Source organism: Hypanus sabinus, chromosome 20, assembly GCF_030144855.1.
Source record: "Hypanus sabinus isolate sHypSab1 chromosome 20, sHypSab1.hap1, whole genome shotgun sequence".
NCBI classification, from domain to species: Eukaryota; Metazoa; Chordata; class Chondrichthyes; order Myliobatiformes; family Dasyatidae; genus Hypanus; species Hypanus sabinus.
In genome coordinates, this window is record NC_082725.1 from 15,078,969 (window position 1) to 15,095,242 (window position 16,274).

At 41.3% G+C, this 16,274-nt stretch overlaps 1 protein-coding gene across 2 annotated transcripts in view; it reads right to left on the minus strand.

Moving 5' to 3' along the window:
• LOC132378320 (A disintegrin and metalloproteinase with thrombospondin motifs 16) overlaps window positions 1-15,722 on the minus strand; it is a 227,629-nt gene extending 211,907 nt beyond the window's left edge. Inside the window, exons 1-2 of one of the 2 annotated variants that reach the window (XM_059945139.1) lie at window positions 15,633-15,722; window positions 14,981-15,429 (exon numbers count right to left, since the gene is read on the minus strand). In XM_059945139.1, the coding sequence (XP_059801122.1) occupies window positions 14,981-14,983 (3 nt within the window). In that variant the 5' untranslated portion in view covers window positions 14,984-15,429; window positions 15,633-15,722. The remainder of the gene's footprint in view (window positions 1-14,980; window positions 15,430-15,632) is intronic. The other variant, XM_059945138.1, reaches the window with a different exon arrangement.
• Between the last annotated feature and the right edge of the window lie 552 nt (window positions 15,723-16,274).

The window sequence follows — 16,274 nt, forward strand, 5'->3', positions numbered from 1 at the left end:
TGGAAAACATGACAGTCAGTTTGGAAGCAATAACTTCTCAGATGGGAATATGATGATGACCAGATAATCCGTCCTGTTATGTTGACAGAAAGTTGAATGTTTCCTAGGTTACTACAGCTAATTCAGCATTTAGAAAATGCAATGAGTTTTTTGTTGTCAGATACCTACTTTTATTAGATTGGCTCTGAGGTCTTCAGAGCCACCTACAATTTGAACTGCAGGAGACGGATGGGATTGTCAATGAATATTTCTCCGCAGAAAATCTATAGTTGCTCGCGTGATAAGGAAAACAAGGGGAGATGATAAGGAGGACATTCATGTTTACAGGTCAGTGTCTCCATATTCCCAGCCTAACAGCACATTTAAGTGGCTACATTCCCAGGGCCTGAATGAGAACATCCACAGATTTTCTGGGAGGCTAGAGAGGAGGTCCTTGCACAGATATTTGCCTCATTCTTGACATCCCTGAAAACCAGAAGGTGGCTAATGTTCCATTAAAAAGGGTAGCCAGGAGAAGCCAGGGAACTAAAGGTTGGTCATCTTGACGTCAGTGGTTGGGATGTTACTGGAAGGGATTCTAAGGGGCAGGATCTACCAGCATTTGGATAGACAAAGTCTACTTGGGAGGAGCCAGCAAGGCTTGGGTTTGAAAATCATACTTGACAAACCGTTTTAGGTAGTTTTGAAGAAATGACCAAAGAAAGTAGATGAGGGGAGAGCTATTTAGACTTTAGCAAGGCCTTTCTCACATAGTAGTATGGTCTGGAAGGTTAGGTCGCAGGAAATCCTGGGAGAGCTGGCACTATGGAGTGTAACGAAACAGAGGCACCCAGGAGTAAGGGTGCATAGTTCAATGAAAGTAGCATCACAGTTACACAGGGTGGTGGGAAAGACATTTCAAACACTAGCCTACATCATTCAGGGTACTGAGTAAGGAGTTAGAACTTGATGTTGCAGTTGCATAAGTTGTTGATGAGACTGTACTGAGTTTCATGAAACTGGAGGAAGTTTCATAAATCATAAAAAGATATATGAAGATGTTGCCAAGACTAGTGAGCCTGAGTTATATAGAGAGGTTGGTCAGGTTAGCCCGTTAGTCCTTAGGGGAATGAGGGATGGCCTTTATAAAAAGATTAAAACTAAGAGACATGGAGAAGTGGATGATAAGTCTTCTCCTCTGGGTAGGGGAGGTAAAACCTGTAAGGCCGAGATTTAGGATGAGAGGAGAAAGATTTTTATAATCTTGACCTGAGTGACAATTGTCTATGCAGAAGGTGGTGAATATGGAATGAGCTGCCAGAGGAAGTGATTGAGGCAGGTCCAATAGCATCATTTAAGAAGCACTTAGGTATGCAGATGGAGGGATGGGACTTCGAGCGATGTGGGCCAAATGCAGCAAATTGGAACAGTTGGGTGGGCACTGTGATCGGAATGGACTTGGTAGGGCCAAAGGGCCAGTTCCTGTTCTGTACAACTATACAAATGTATGGCTAGAGGACTGGCAGACAGGTATGGCATTCCTACATTTTTTAAAAGTGCTGGAAGAAGCCCGGGCAATCATACACAGTGCAGGTTTAACTTTGCTGGAAAGAAAAATAATGAAATACATTCTTACCAGCTCGATGGAAAAATATATGGAATCAAAAAATATATGGATTTTAGCAGTGGAGACACAATAGACTGCAAATGCTGGAATTCCAGAGCAATCAATTGGCTGGAGGAACTCAATGGGTGGAGAAGCATTCGTCGGTGGAAAGGAGTCTTCATTTTGGGTTGGAACCCTGCATCAGGACTACAAACTAAGACTTTAGCAAGGCCATTGACAAGGTCCTGTGAGGTTGGCTGCTTCAGAAGGTTGGGATCTTACCCATGGGATGTCTAAGACTAAGACTCTGTACTGCTCTGTACTACTTTTGTCATTGGGAGCAAAGGATGTTGTGAATGGCAAAGGTGGAGCACCTCAGGAAGGGTGTGAGAGGTGACAGAGAAGGAGTGCCAGGGTGGGGCACGATAGTGCAGTTGTAGACACCCCCATTCCTGAGACACCAGGCAAGGTCACTTGATTGCAAACAATTAGTTTATTGATAATTATAGAATGTCTCCCTATTGCTTCCCACTCCCTTCCTCTTTTCCCACCATGATTCCACTCTCCCTCCCCCTTCCCACTCTCAGTTCACAATAGAGAACCATATCAGAATCAGGTTTATTGTCACTCACATATGTCATAGAATATTTTTGTGGCAGTACATAAAATTAGTACAGTATTATGCAAAAGTCTTAGGCTTATCTACTGTATACACGTTACTGAGACTTTAGCACGGTACTGGTGGTAGGAGGATGGTGCTGGATGGATGAATTTCTGATGGGATACCTGTTATTTGTGATATATTGCACGATCCTCTCTTGTTCACCGTATGTAGAAATGATTTGGATGAGAATGTAGATTGAATGATAAGTTCGCAATCTGAGAACATTGGAGACCTGTTGCCCACAAGTCCACTGGATGCCGACGGCCTCTCCTCGGATGGGTGGGAGAGAGGAAAGCCCACTTCACAGGACCTTGTCAATGGCCTTGCTAAAGTCCAAGTTTCCAGGCCTGATGCAGGGCTTCAACTCAAAACAAAGATTTATTTCTGTCCGCAAATGCTTCTCGGCTCATTGAGTTCCTCCAGCCCATTGGTTTGCTGCTGTTTTGTTGCTCCTTATGTCCTGCTTTGTGTTGTTCTGCCAAACGTTATGGGCATGCAATGCTGGCGGAAGGTGTGGCTACACTTGCGGGCTGCCCCTTGCACATCCTTAGGTTGTGCTGGTTGTCAGTACAGATGATGTCTGTCACTTTCTTTCGACATACATATGATGAATGAACGTAATCTGAAACTGGTTGCATTGCAGACAGTGAAGATCGACTAAAGTTACAGCTGGGTGCAAGTCGTCTGGGAAGATGGGCAAGGGAATGGTAACTGGACAAGTGCAAACTGGTGCATTTTGACAAGTGATACCAGGACACACATATTATGTTTTCTAACTCTAAAAAATAAAACTAATTGAAAGCAAAAGACAGGAGCCTGAAGATAACATGTCTAGTTTCAAAGGTACACTTAATGTCAGAGAAATGTATACAACATACATCCTGAAATGCTTTTTCTTCACAAACATCCACAAAAACAGAGGAGGGCCCCCAAGGAATGAATGACAGTTAAATGTTAGAACCACAAAGACCACCCTGCCAGCTCCCCTCCCTGCTGTAAATGGCAGCAAGCAGCGATCCCCCCTGCCCCCATCAGCAAAAAGAAGCAGCGGCACCCGCCAACAAGCACTCAAGCATGAGCAAAGCAACAGCAAAGACACAGATTTGTAGTACTCTGAAGACTGCTCGTTCACCCAGTATTCATCATACCATAGGCTCTCTCTCTCTCTCTCTCTCACCCTAATTTTCAACATTGCTCAGATACACCCGAATTATTAAATACACAACAGCATGCAGTGAATAACAGGCTGCTCAGGAGTGTTGGTGAACAGGTGAGACCTAGGGGGTACAGGTACTGGTTCTTTGAAAATGGTAACCCAGGTGGACAGAGGGATGCAAAAAGCAGTAAAGGATGCATGCTGTAATTGGTTTGAAGTAAGAGTTGGGAGACCATACTGCAGACCACCACATGGTTACGCTATGCTTATACTGCGTGGGGTTTTGGTCACTACACCGAAGGGTGTGATTGGTGCAGAGAAGATTCAAAACCAGAGACACAAGAGATTCTTCAGGTGCTGGAAATCATGAGCAACACTCAACATGCTGGAGGAATTCAACAAGTCAGGGAGCATCGATAGAGGGGATTGAACAGTCAATATTTTGGACTGAGGCCCTGCATCAGGATAAGCATTTTGCCTGGACTGGCAGCTTGAGTCTTAAGGACAAATTGAACAGGATCATTGAGAAGGATCATTCTAGAGTTATAACATTTTGAGTTACAGCATCATAGAAAACTACAGCCCACAAACAGGCTCTTTGGCTTATCTAATCCATGGCAAACCATTTAAACTGCCTAACCCATTGATCTGCACCTGGACCATATCCCTCTATACCACTCACTATCCAAATTTCTCTTGAACGTTGTAATTGAACCCGCATCCACCACTTACACTGGCAGCTCATTCCATACTCTCACTACTCTTTGAGTGAAGAAATTCCCCCTCATGTTCCCCTTAAACATGTAACCTTTCACCCTTAACCCATGACCTCTGGTTGTAGTCTCACCCAACCTAATAGAAAAAGCCTGCTTGCATTTAGCCTATCTGTGCCCCTCATAATTAAGAATACGTCTATCAAATCTTCCCTCAATCTTCTACATTTACCTATTCAATCATTCTTTATAAGGCAGGCCCTCCAGTCCTGGCAGTAAATTTTTCCTGTGCTCTTTTAATCTTATTTGCATCTTTCCTGTAAGTAGGTGACCAAAACTGCACACAATACTCCAAATTATGCTATTATATATAGCAAAATGAGAACAGATTAAACAAAATGAAAACCAATCTTCAGAGGCAAAGACCTGTACATAATTTAACTTCCAACTGATAGTTTGTATCTAGTGAAAGTCCTTCATTCCAGACAGTGATGCAACCAGTTAAAATGCTGGTTTGGGATAGATCCTCAGTGATGTTGACACCTTTTCCACTTCTGATCTGTTCCCTCGATTTTCCCTTCTTGAAGCCCACAATCAATTACTTTATCTTACTAACATTGAGTGCAAGGTTATTGCTGTGACACCACTCAACCAGCTGATCTATCTTGCTCCTGTATGCCTCCTCGTCACCATCTGAAAATTCTGCCAACAATGGTTGTGTCATCAGCAAATTTATAGATGGCATTTGAACTGTGCCCAGCCACACAGTTGTGGCAGTAAAGAGTATAGAGCAGTGGGCTAAGCAGGCATCCTTGAGGCACACCAGTAAGGATTATCAGTAAGGAGGAGATGTTATTTCCAATACGCACCAACTGTGGTCTCCTCGTGAGGAAATCGAAGATCCATTTGCTGACAGAGATACAGAGGCCCAAGGTTTGGAGCTTATTGATAGGACTGAGGGTATGATTGCGTTGAACTTTGAGCTGTAGTCAATGAACAGCAGCCTGACAGAGGTATTACTATTGTCTAGGTGATCCAAGACCAAGTAAAGAGCCAGTGAGATTGTATCTACTGTAGACCTATTGTGGCAATAGGCAAATTGCCAAGACCAACCTCTCAAAGCACTGCCTCACAGCAGATATGAATGGCACTGGGTGATGGCATTGAGACAGTTCACCCTGCTCTTAGGCACTGGTATGATTGTTGTCCTTTTGAAGCAGGTGAGAACCTCCGACTCCAGCAGTGAGAGATTGAAGATGTCCTTGAATACTCCTTCCAGTTGCTTTGCACAGGTTTCCAGAGCCCTACCAGGTACACCAGGTACATGGTTTACCCCCTTGAAAGATGTTCTAACGTCAGCCTCTGAGACAGAGATCAGAGGATCACAGGAAGACATGTAGAATTATGAGAGGCAGGCAAGGTAGATAGGTAGTCCGATTCGCAAGGAGGATCAGCATTTGTTTAAGGAGAGAGGGAGGAGATTTAAACAGAATCTGAGGAGTAAATTCTTCACAGGTAAGTGGGATTAGTATAAATGGGCATAATGTACAGCATAGCTGCTGTCGACCAAACCGACTGTTTCTATGGTGCATGACTCCATGAATCCATACAATGAAATGTTATCAAAAAAGTTTCCAACAGGGAAGATTGTTCCTGACCAAGTGTGTTGAATACTTTGGAGAAGATGCAGAACAAATGAGTAAAGACAAAACAAAGGGCACAACATGAATTTTCAGAATATGATGAAGCACCAATGACCAGAGCTGTGCCTAAGATCAGAACAAGTAATAGAGAGAGAGGAAGATGATTGAAAAGTAGGTGACAGGGTGGCAGCAGGAAACTGACGTTGCAGTTAGCACAAAGCCAAAGGCTGCAGCTGGTATTGTGACTGCCTGCAAGCTAATTTATGCATTCTTTGGTAATAAATGTACTTTGAATATTCCAGATGCAGCTACAAAATTATCCTTTGATAACGGATGGAAAATCCAAAATGAATTTCAGTATCAAAAGTGCAGGTACGCCATTTTGATGGCAAGGCAGCACAGTAGCGTAGTGGCTAGCACAACGCTTTAGAGTACCAGCAACCCGGATTCAATTCGCACCGCTGTCTGTAAGAAGCTTGTACGCTCTCCCCGAGACAGTGTGGGTTTCCTCCAGGTGCCCCAGTTTCCACCCACAGTCCAAAGACATACCAGTTGGTGGGTTAATTGGTTATTGTAAATTGTCCTGTGATTAGGATAGGATAAAATCAAGGAGTTACTGGGTAGCATGGCTCCAAGGAAACTACGATAGATAGATAGATAGATAAAAATCTAAATACACAGATGCAATTCTGTTTAAAGTGACAGAAAGCAAAGCCCCTCTGTTAATATGCAAAGAGCTGGGACTAAAGATAATAAACATTCAAAATATTGGTAAGACTACGCTTAAAAAATGGCCATCATTTCTTTGCTCCATAGTTTAAAAAAAAACTACTGAGAAATTTCAAAAAAAAGTACATCTTTGCCAAGAGGGTTCACCTTCCAGAAGTTCATCAAGATTGGATGCTGCCTTTGGCAACTAATCAATTCACTAATTAATTGAGAGACCTATTTTTAATTGAGAAGAGGTCATTGTGGAGCTTGTTATAATTGAGAAGAACTTAAAAGGTATCTTAATAAACATGAGAGAGAAGTAGACAGAAGGTAATAATCAAGAAACCAGATCAAATTGGGTGGGCCAATTAGAGACTTCAGCACTGATTTTTAGCTTGTTTCTGTGTTTTAATGTTTCATGCAATTCTATGTGATCTGCTACAGCTCGGAAAGTACAGACTGGAGGAGGTTCAAGACAGGGTAATGTGAGGGTACAAGCAAAACAACTCAAACAGATCATGCCAGCTAAATTAATGCTTTTGCAACCACTAAGGAATGTCCTGCAAAATCCCAAGTACAATGATCAATAAAGTGCAGTTAATCCACTTGTCACAGTTAAAGTTCCTTATGTTTCTTCAGCAAGCTATATGGGCAATTGGTGCTTCTCTACTCTATAGTTTCTTCCTTGTGATTTCTTATACAGTGGATTCTGATTAATTAGGCCATTGGTTAATTGGGGCAACTGCTTATTTGGTGCAACTCTTAAAGAATAAAAACTAATCAAGAAAATTGCCAGTACTCCCTCCATCTATTTGGGATATTATGCCACTTAATTGGGGCAGAAGGCTGTTACCGAATAGGTTCTAACTAGCTTCAGCTGTGTGCATATCTGTGGCTATTAGACACTATAGTGAACATTTTTTTTAAAGAAAACGTTGTCAGTTGCATGTGTTTGTGTTCAAAAAGTTGTGATTTTTGTCACTGATAGTTGATGGGAGATAAGTAATAAGACAATTCAGGTCTATTTTCCTCACTGTTGTTTCAAACATTCAGGTATACCAGAAATGATTAGAAGTGGAAATGAAACTATTTCACTACTTCAACAATTTAGGAACTATGAAAAATTTGAAGGTGTCAACAATCATTCTGAAAGTTACAATAAAAGTTAAGATTTGCAGGATTGAATTTTCAATAGCATTGTATGAAGGCTGTCCATTATCTGCACTAGGGTCTGTGCTGATTTTGTTTATTACATATACTGGGTGAATTCTTCTGTTGATAAACTAATACACAATTTTATAGTACTGTAGGATTATTGGCAGTATTCTAATTGGTTCTGTATTTAATTTAAATACATAATTTGAAACTCACCTTTTTTATACCTTTTTAACTATTTCCATGAAACTGATTAATTGGGCCAAAATCTACATGGTCCCGATGTATTCCAGTTATCCAGAATCCACCATATTTCTGTGCCTGTGAATTTCGGAATCATTTCTGTCTTACCAATCACCTCTCCTGCTCTTCACAATGGTCACTTAAGTTCACCATTTTTTTTTAACCTGCAGAGTCTTAAGTTGATAATTTCTCTGGACAAAGGATTTTTTTTTTGTAACAGCAATTGAAAATCGGTCTAATCAACTGGTGTGCATAGGCTGGGAAGGTAGTGAGCAGAATTTGTCTGATATGGATGTCAATGATCTGATCAAAAGTTTATGTGAAGTCCAAGGTTGATCCCAGCTGGGCAGTAACTACCACAGTCAATTTCAAGAATGCACATTCTAGAGATGACTGCAGTGCTGCCATGTAGCCCAGTACTTACACAGTCACAGATCAAGATTGTTTATGTCTGGCAACACGAACAAACTTAGAGTTTGGCAGCATCTCTGAACGGAACCACCCAGCCAACCTCAGGAATCTCCTTCAGATTTCTAAAGTGTTAGTGTTTTGGGAAATGTAAATCCAGGACATGTAGATGACAGAATAAATAACAAGCAGGATCACTCTGAAGAGACCTATTATAAGAAGAGGTCAATAGTGAACTGGGGGATGGAAATAATTATCCTTCATACCTACTCCCAGATTCTACTCTACAGTTTCTTTCTTATACAGTGGATTCTGGTTAACTAGGCAGTTGGTTAATTGGGGCAACTGCTTATTTGAGGCAACTCTTAAAGAATAAAACTAATCAAGAAAATTGCCAGTACTCCTTCCATTTACTTGGGACACTAAATGCAGAAATCTACTGGGTTTGATACTCTTGTCTCTCAGAGCACTAGACCTGAGCTTTTCTTTTTATTGTTAAACTGAAGGTTTATATTTGACTAAACCCCACAGCTACTTTTGTGCATGCTTGCTATTCTTTAAGCTTGGCTCTGTTAGCCAATTTGATGGAGCTATGAGATATGTGAGGTATTCCCATTGGGCAAGAATCTGTTCTGCACAGTAGGAAAAGGCGCTAGCTTTATGAATACCTCAGCAGATGGGTTCTTCATGCACCAGATATTCAACTCATCTGTCTTCAAATGAATATAGTGAAGGTGCTTTTGATCTGCTACCTGCAGCAATCTAGAGGGTGAGTAGATCTTTGAATGTCAGAACGAAAAAAATCTTTTCCTTCCCTTGCCCAGAACCTCTTACCTTGGCCAGCACCCACTTCCTTTTCAGTCCTGATGAAGGGTCTCGACCCAAAATCATGACACAGATGCTGCCTGACCTGCTGAGTTCTTCCAGCATTTTGTGTGTGTTGCTCCAGATGTCCAGAATCTGCAGATTTTCCCTTTTCCAGTCCAATTTCTCCTTCAGGTAATTGATTTACTCTTCCCTGCCTCTCTTCTTCTTTTCCCCACTCTAGCCTTTCACCTTCTCTTACCTGCCCATCACTTCCCCCTGGCTCCCCTCTCTTCTCCTATCAGATTCTTTTTTCTAGGAACTTTTGTTACATTTTACCTGTTTATTTTCAGGTGGAATTATAATCTTTTTCCTTGGGTCTTTACCTAGCTAAATATGGATGAGGGTTACTAATCTCAAAGTTCAAAATAAATTTAAAATACGTTTATATCACCTTATACTACTCTGAGACTCACTTGTTTGTGGACATTCAACAGTAGAATAAAGAAATATATTATAGTCTATTAAAACTACACGCAAAGGCTGACAAGATTCAAGATTGTTTAACGTCATTTCCAGCACACAATTGTAAAGGAGAACAAAATACTTTTACTCTGGATCCAAAGCAGCTTAAGAAAAAACACAATAAGATAAAGAATACAGAAATAAAAAGAACACAATAAAAGTTTAAAGTTCAAAGGATATAAGGTTCATTCATTATGTGTGTGTGTGTGTGTGTGTGTGTGTGTGTGTGTGTGTGTGTGTGTGTGTGTGTGTGTGTTATACAACTCTGAGATTCTTCATCTCCAGGTAGCCACATAGCAAATAAAATCCATGGAAGTAAGTTCAAAGAGAAACAGCAAACCCGCCCCTTCCTGCACAAAAAAGTGGCAACATGATCATCAACCTCCCCCAAAACCCTCTCCCCCAACCATCAGCCCCGAAATCCCCCCTCTTCTACATAAAAATCCAGTAAGAAGATCAGCCCCCAAATCCCTCTCCCCTGCGGAAAATATACTAACAGAAGTGCAACAAGAACATTGACTTCCAAATCCCCCTCCCCTCGCTCAAAAAAAAAGTGATTCTTATTCTCTAAAGTGACACGAGGCACAGGTGTGTCTCTACATCACATGATTCCGATGAGAAATGATAAAGTAGTGGTGGTGGGGTGATCAGTTAGTGAGTGGAGGTGTTGATCAGCCGTACTACTTGGGGAAAATGACAAATAACCATATGAAAATACAAAAAAAAGTCCTAATTAATTAATTCACTAACAGACAGACAGATGAATAGACAGTTAGATAGATAGATAATCCTGAGAACATGTGTTGCAGAGTCTTTGAAAGTGAGTCAGGTTGAAAGGGTGTGAAATCAATTCAGTGTTGACTCTTTAAAAGTTTCCCATTTCCATTGTTATAGAGATTAACTGACCAGCTGCCCTTTGTGCCAGTTCAGTAGCTGGTACTGGTTAAATTTCACTTTTGTGCTGTACTATTGGCATCTTGCCATGAAAGTCATAGTAAAGTTTCTCGTACTTACATCTCATCAACAGAAGCAGTATGAGTTTCAGAGAAAACTTGCTGAAGTGTAGCAAAGGCATGTTGGTGAAATCATTGCTGTCATCTTGATACATTTCTTTGATACTTATCTACCTTAAATTTTGTCAGTTGCATAGTATTAAATCTCTCAGGTATAAGTGTAGGGGGAAAAGTGATTAGAAAAATGGATTTACTTGCTAAAAGATGTACTTTAGCACATAAAACCAAGACATCTATGCATTATAAACAAGAAAAAAGAACTGTTAATAGCTTAGCTACAGGCTACAACTTGCACAACGAAACAAACCGCTTTTAATATTGCATCTCATTGATGATATATACATCATTCAACACTGTCTATACTGGTTGTACATCAAGATAATTACACATTTTCATGGATAAAGCAAAGAGCAAGGATTAGAATAGGGAAGAGTTGACATCTCTTCTGAACGGTCTTTCTTCCCCTGTCATTTGCCTTGGCTGTTAACTTCCGCATTTGTTTTATCCACTGGAGCTGCAGATGCAATAAAGAAACTGCTTTATGCAACTAAGATTATATCCAGAGTGTGGCACCTGTTGCTATGGTGACCTCTGCAGATTTAATTTGCTCTGGTTGCAGACGGTCAACATACAGATTTTCAATGGGGCATGAGACATTCCCTTGCCTTCCTGGCATCCAACCAAATGAGATACAAGCGGATAAATACAGAATGCAATTCCTTTGTGGTTCCCCTTAGATTTTCTTGCCCTTGTAATGTTCGTAAGAGAATGGACTGGGAGAATTAAATTGCGGCTTGTGTTCCGACTGGCAGGCTGAATATGCCGGCAATACTCGTTAAAATTCACTTGGAGATTTGTCACTATTTCTCACTGTTAGTCAGCACCTGCTGTGATTCCATTTCTGATGAAGAAGCTTCATTGTAAGCCATCCTTGAAAATCCAGGGCTTCATTTTACACAGCATACAGAAAGTGCTATTTTATATTTAAAAAAAAACAAACTTCTCTCTCTAGAAAGACGTCTTACAAAACTTTTCTGTTTGTAGAAAGTCTGTTCCAAAGCTGGGCCGATGTTAGCCCTTCAGAACCAGCCTGTTACCTTCCCAGATGCTTTTTGAAAAGGCACTGACGTGACAAGCTCACAGCAAGAGATCATCCAGCATGTTTTTATATTTGCAATTCATTGGCCAAAATATGATGCCAAAATAAAATGCCAGGGCATCGTTTTGTTTTACAGTTCATCTTAAAATTGAATTGTTTCTTTTATTTAGGGGTCAAATCCACATAATTTGTTTTTATTCTGTTTGCATTCTGCTTATTTATAAAGCCCCTTTGATAATGTGGAAGATATTTTAATGGATTATTGTGAATACTATTTTCATCTGGCAGATGAAGTAGGTGGAAGAAAAATCCAAATAGGTTAGAATGTATTTATTTATTTAGAGTTACAGTACTGTGTAAAAGACTTAGGTGCGCGCGCGCACACACACACACACACACTGCTGTATTTATCAAATTGTTGTTGAAAGGGAATTTGCAAATCTGGCAGGAGCAAAGGATGTTGGGAATGGTGAGGGTAGAGTGCTGGGGGAGGGGCGTGGGACAAATGGCAAAGAAGGAGTGCCAGGATCAGGGAGTGGCGTTCTTGCAGATGCACCCAACACTGAGACGCCAGGCAAGGTCATTTGATTCCAAACAATTGGTTTATTGATCATTACAGAATGTCTCTCTGGTGCTTCCCTTTCTTTCCCCTTTTGCCAACCATGATTCCCCTCTCCCTGCCCCCTTCCCACTCAGTCCACAACAGAGACCCATATCAGGAGCAGGTTTGCATCACTCACATATGCCATGAAATTTGTTTTTCTTTGTGGCAGCAGTACTGTGCAATACGTAAGACTACTACAGTACTGTGCAAAAGTCTTAGGCACACTAGTTGTATGTACTTGTGCCTAAAACTGTTGCACAGCACTGTACAGTGTGGAATAGACCATCCGAGCCATGCCACTCAAGCAACCCGCGACAGCCCCAATATAACCCTAACCTAATCATGGCATGATTTGCAATTCCCAATTGACCTAGGCGGTATACCTTTAGACAATGAGAGAGAATAGGAGCACTTGGAGAGTACCTATGCATTCCTCGGGGAGGCTGTACAGACACTCTTTACAGAGGATGCCAGTATTGAATTCTGAACTCCGATGCCCCGAGCTGTAATAGTGGTTTGCTAACCGGTACAATCCCATGGCATATCATGCTGTGAAATTGTTTGATCTCTGCTGAGACAAAACTGAGGATGCAATACCGCAATTGAATATCAACCATGTTAAACCCAGCTGGCTATATTCACCTCATCCTCTATTTTTAGATTTTCATGCTGCTTATTAAATTATCACAATAGAAATAGCTTAATTTCATAGCAATTCCTGGCATGACCCCATGTTACATAAAACACATGCGAAACCCAAACTGTCAACATAAACCCCTGAATGAAATAAGCAAGTCTGGTATTAAGCAGGAATAAACCTCATGGTCTGAAAATGTAAGGGGGTTTGGCATGGCATCTTAGAGTAGTTCATTCTGCAATTTATTTATGTATACTAGCAGTTTAAGTTTTATTGGAGATAATTCGTATTTTGGAATGAAATATTGTAGATGCCTAATCATACCACAACACCAATGGAAAAGACCATCAGTCAGAGAATCAAGAGGACTCATTGTCTACCACTTGTTTAAGGTTGTGCTGGTGAGGCACGGGTAGCAAGCAAAACGAAACAATAATGTACTAATCACACTTTTTCTCAGGGATAATAGCCTGTAACTTCCTGTTCGGAGTTGAGCTGTTGAACCACCTGTAAGACCCGGTATTTTTGTGGAGTGAACTGGAGTCTCGAAGGTGCAGGATGGTTGTGGCTTGGCGTGTGTGGGCAGAACTTATTCACCTGCCTGTTACATCTGGCAGTAAGAGCCAACGTCATCATCCAAGATAATCACACATTCTGGAAAGTTCTTGGTGCAAGATTCGCTTTCAAATTTATTTTTTAAACTTAGTAACAATAACAAACTACTGGCAATGATTCCTGTGTTTGGTTTTAACATTCTAAACCAAGCACGTTTGTGCTTTATTTTCTTTTCATCCATATGATAAGCAGATAATTACCACCTTGCTGAATCAATGGGAATTTAATATGCATTAACTGGTGGTTTATGAGACACGTAGCATGCAATAAAGCAGGCCATTTTCAACTACTATATGATCAGCACTGTGGCTGCCGTTCAAAGATAGGAAATTTCGAAAAGAATCAAAATTCCATTCAAAGACGTTTTCATGTTTTCCGTTCAAGAAGGCCACAATAAATGAATTACAACTTAGCACAAACAAAATGCTGGAGGAACTCAGCAGCTCAGTCAGCATCTAAGGAGGGGAACAAGTCAAAGTTTTGGGCCGATGCCCTTCATTGGGACTGAAAAGGAAGGAGGAAGATGGCAGATTAAGAAGGTGGGGGGAGAGGAGGGAACAGAAGCTGGCAAGTGATAGGTGAAGTCAGATGAGGGGAAAGGTGGGGGGGGGGATGAGGTGATTGGTTAATTCATTTCCATAGATGCTGCCTGACCTGCAGGGTTCCTACAGCATTTTGTGTGTGTTACTCTGGATTTCCAGCACCTGCAGAATCACTTGTGTTATGAGTTACAAGGTGCTGATTTTCTAGTGATGGTGTGAAATGGATTGAGCTGGTTGGCGACTCTGTATGGTTCTGCTGTCCGAGGAGCAGCAGTTAGATTCGTACGCGCCAATGTGCCTCCTTACCTGACCAAGCTAACAGGATGCAAAGCACAGTCTGAGCAATTTTCCAACCCTATGATGCCATTTAAGATCTACCTCAGGCGCTACTCATTCATTCCATAAAATTCCAAGAAAATGAATCACAATTATGCACTGGAATGGAGGAGACCTCTTGCCAGAAAGATGTTTTTGCAAAACTTCACCATGCCGTGCATAGGAGGCATGCTTGTCACAGTGGCACATTAGTGTTGAATTCTACAAACTCCAAAGAACGAAGCTGGTTGATTACAAAGTACCAACAACAAAGCAAAATTATTACCAAAGCACATATACTAAGTGGCTCCATTTACTACTCTGAAGTTCATTTTTTTGCAGGCATTCACAGTAAACCAAAGATAAACCATACACAATGACAGAAAAAAAAGATGTAAGAACCCCCAAACCCCCTGCCCCCCCCACGCACAAGCAGCAGCAAGGAGCATTAAACCTCCCCCTTCCCCCCTCCCAAATTAGTCTAACATAAAGCATCAGCATGCCCACCACCCACCCCGCAAGCAAAAGCAAAGCCCCCAAACACAAACCATGGTCTGCAGCCCATCAGAAATTAACCGTTCACTCCAGCACTTCAATGTTCCTCAAGCTCACTCTCACGTTAACAAGGAGGAGACAGATATTTTCTCCTTCCACAGTGATGGGAGACAACGATCGCTATTTCAATTTTACAGTCAGACTGAAACGTTGCTTTTTTATTTTGAGTTCCTCGTCTCAAGAATCGGCAAATCAAATACTGAGTGCAGAGCCCTCCGGCAGTCGCGCTCATTGTCTGCGATGTTCCGGCTCCTGCTACGCCTCAGTACGAGATACCAGTGAGAACTCACGTTCACAGGGCCACCCAACTTTCGGCTTAACCTGGACCTACTGAAATGTGGCTGACTGGCACCAAAGGGAACTTTTGCACACAGTTGTTGTTCAGAACCTCAGTTTTTGTGTGCCATTGTAGGTCAAAGATCCCGAATGGACTCCAGCCACCCTGGAAAGGAAAATAAAGGCAATAGAATTGGAAGAATTTAACAGCTTCGCAGATGAGCTGGGAGAAGTTGCCCCTCTGGTTCCATCTCCGCCCATGGCCTTCTGCTGCTGTACCCTATTCACTGCAGTTTGATATGTGCATTCAGAGATGCCCTTTTGTACACATTGTTTTAATATGCAATTACCTGAATTACTGTCGCCTACCTGCAGTTTGAACCAGTCTGACCATTTTCCTCTGGCCGCTCTCATTAACAAGACACTTCCACCACAGGACTGCCGCTCACTGGATTGTTTTTTTGTTTTTCACACTTTTCTTTGTAGACTCTAGAGACCTTTGTACATGAAAACCCTGTTGATCAGCGGTTTCTGAGATACACTAACCACTTTGTTTGGCACCAACAATCATTCCACAGTTAAAGTCACTTAGATCACATTTCTTTCCCCATTCTGATGTCTGGTCTGAACAACTGAACCTCTTGACCATGCCTGCATGCTTTTATGCTTTGAGTTACTGCCAAACGATTGGCTGATTAGATATTGTATTAATGAGTAGGTGTACAGGTGTGTTAACAAAGAGGCTACTGTCTGCTTATGATGTTATAATGACGTACAGCATTTCATTATTCCAGTAATCCTTTATACAATGGAATGTGAAGAGTTCGATAGCATGCATCACCTACATTTGCACATTTTCTTAATCCCTTTGCTTGCATTTGGAACAATTGACAATTTGAAGAAAATCACACAAATTCAGATTAAGTTGAGAAAAATGTCCTCAAAGATAAAGCTGCAGAAATGGCGCTTAAATCAGTGTTTGGAATGATTATATTCACATAAGAGGATTTG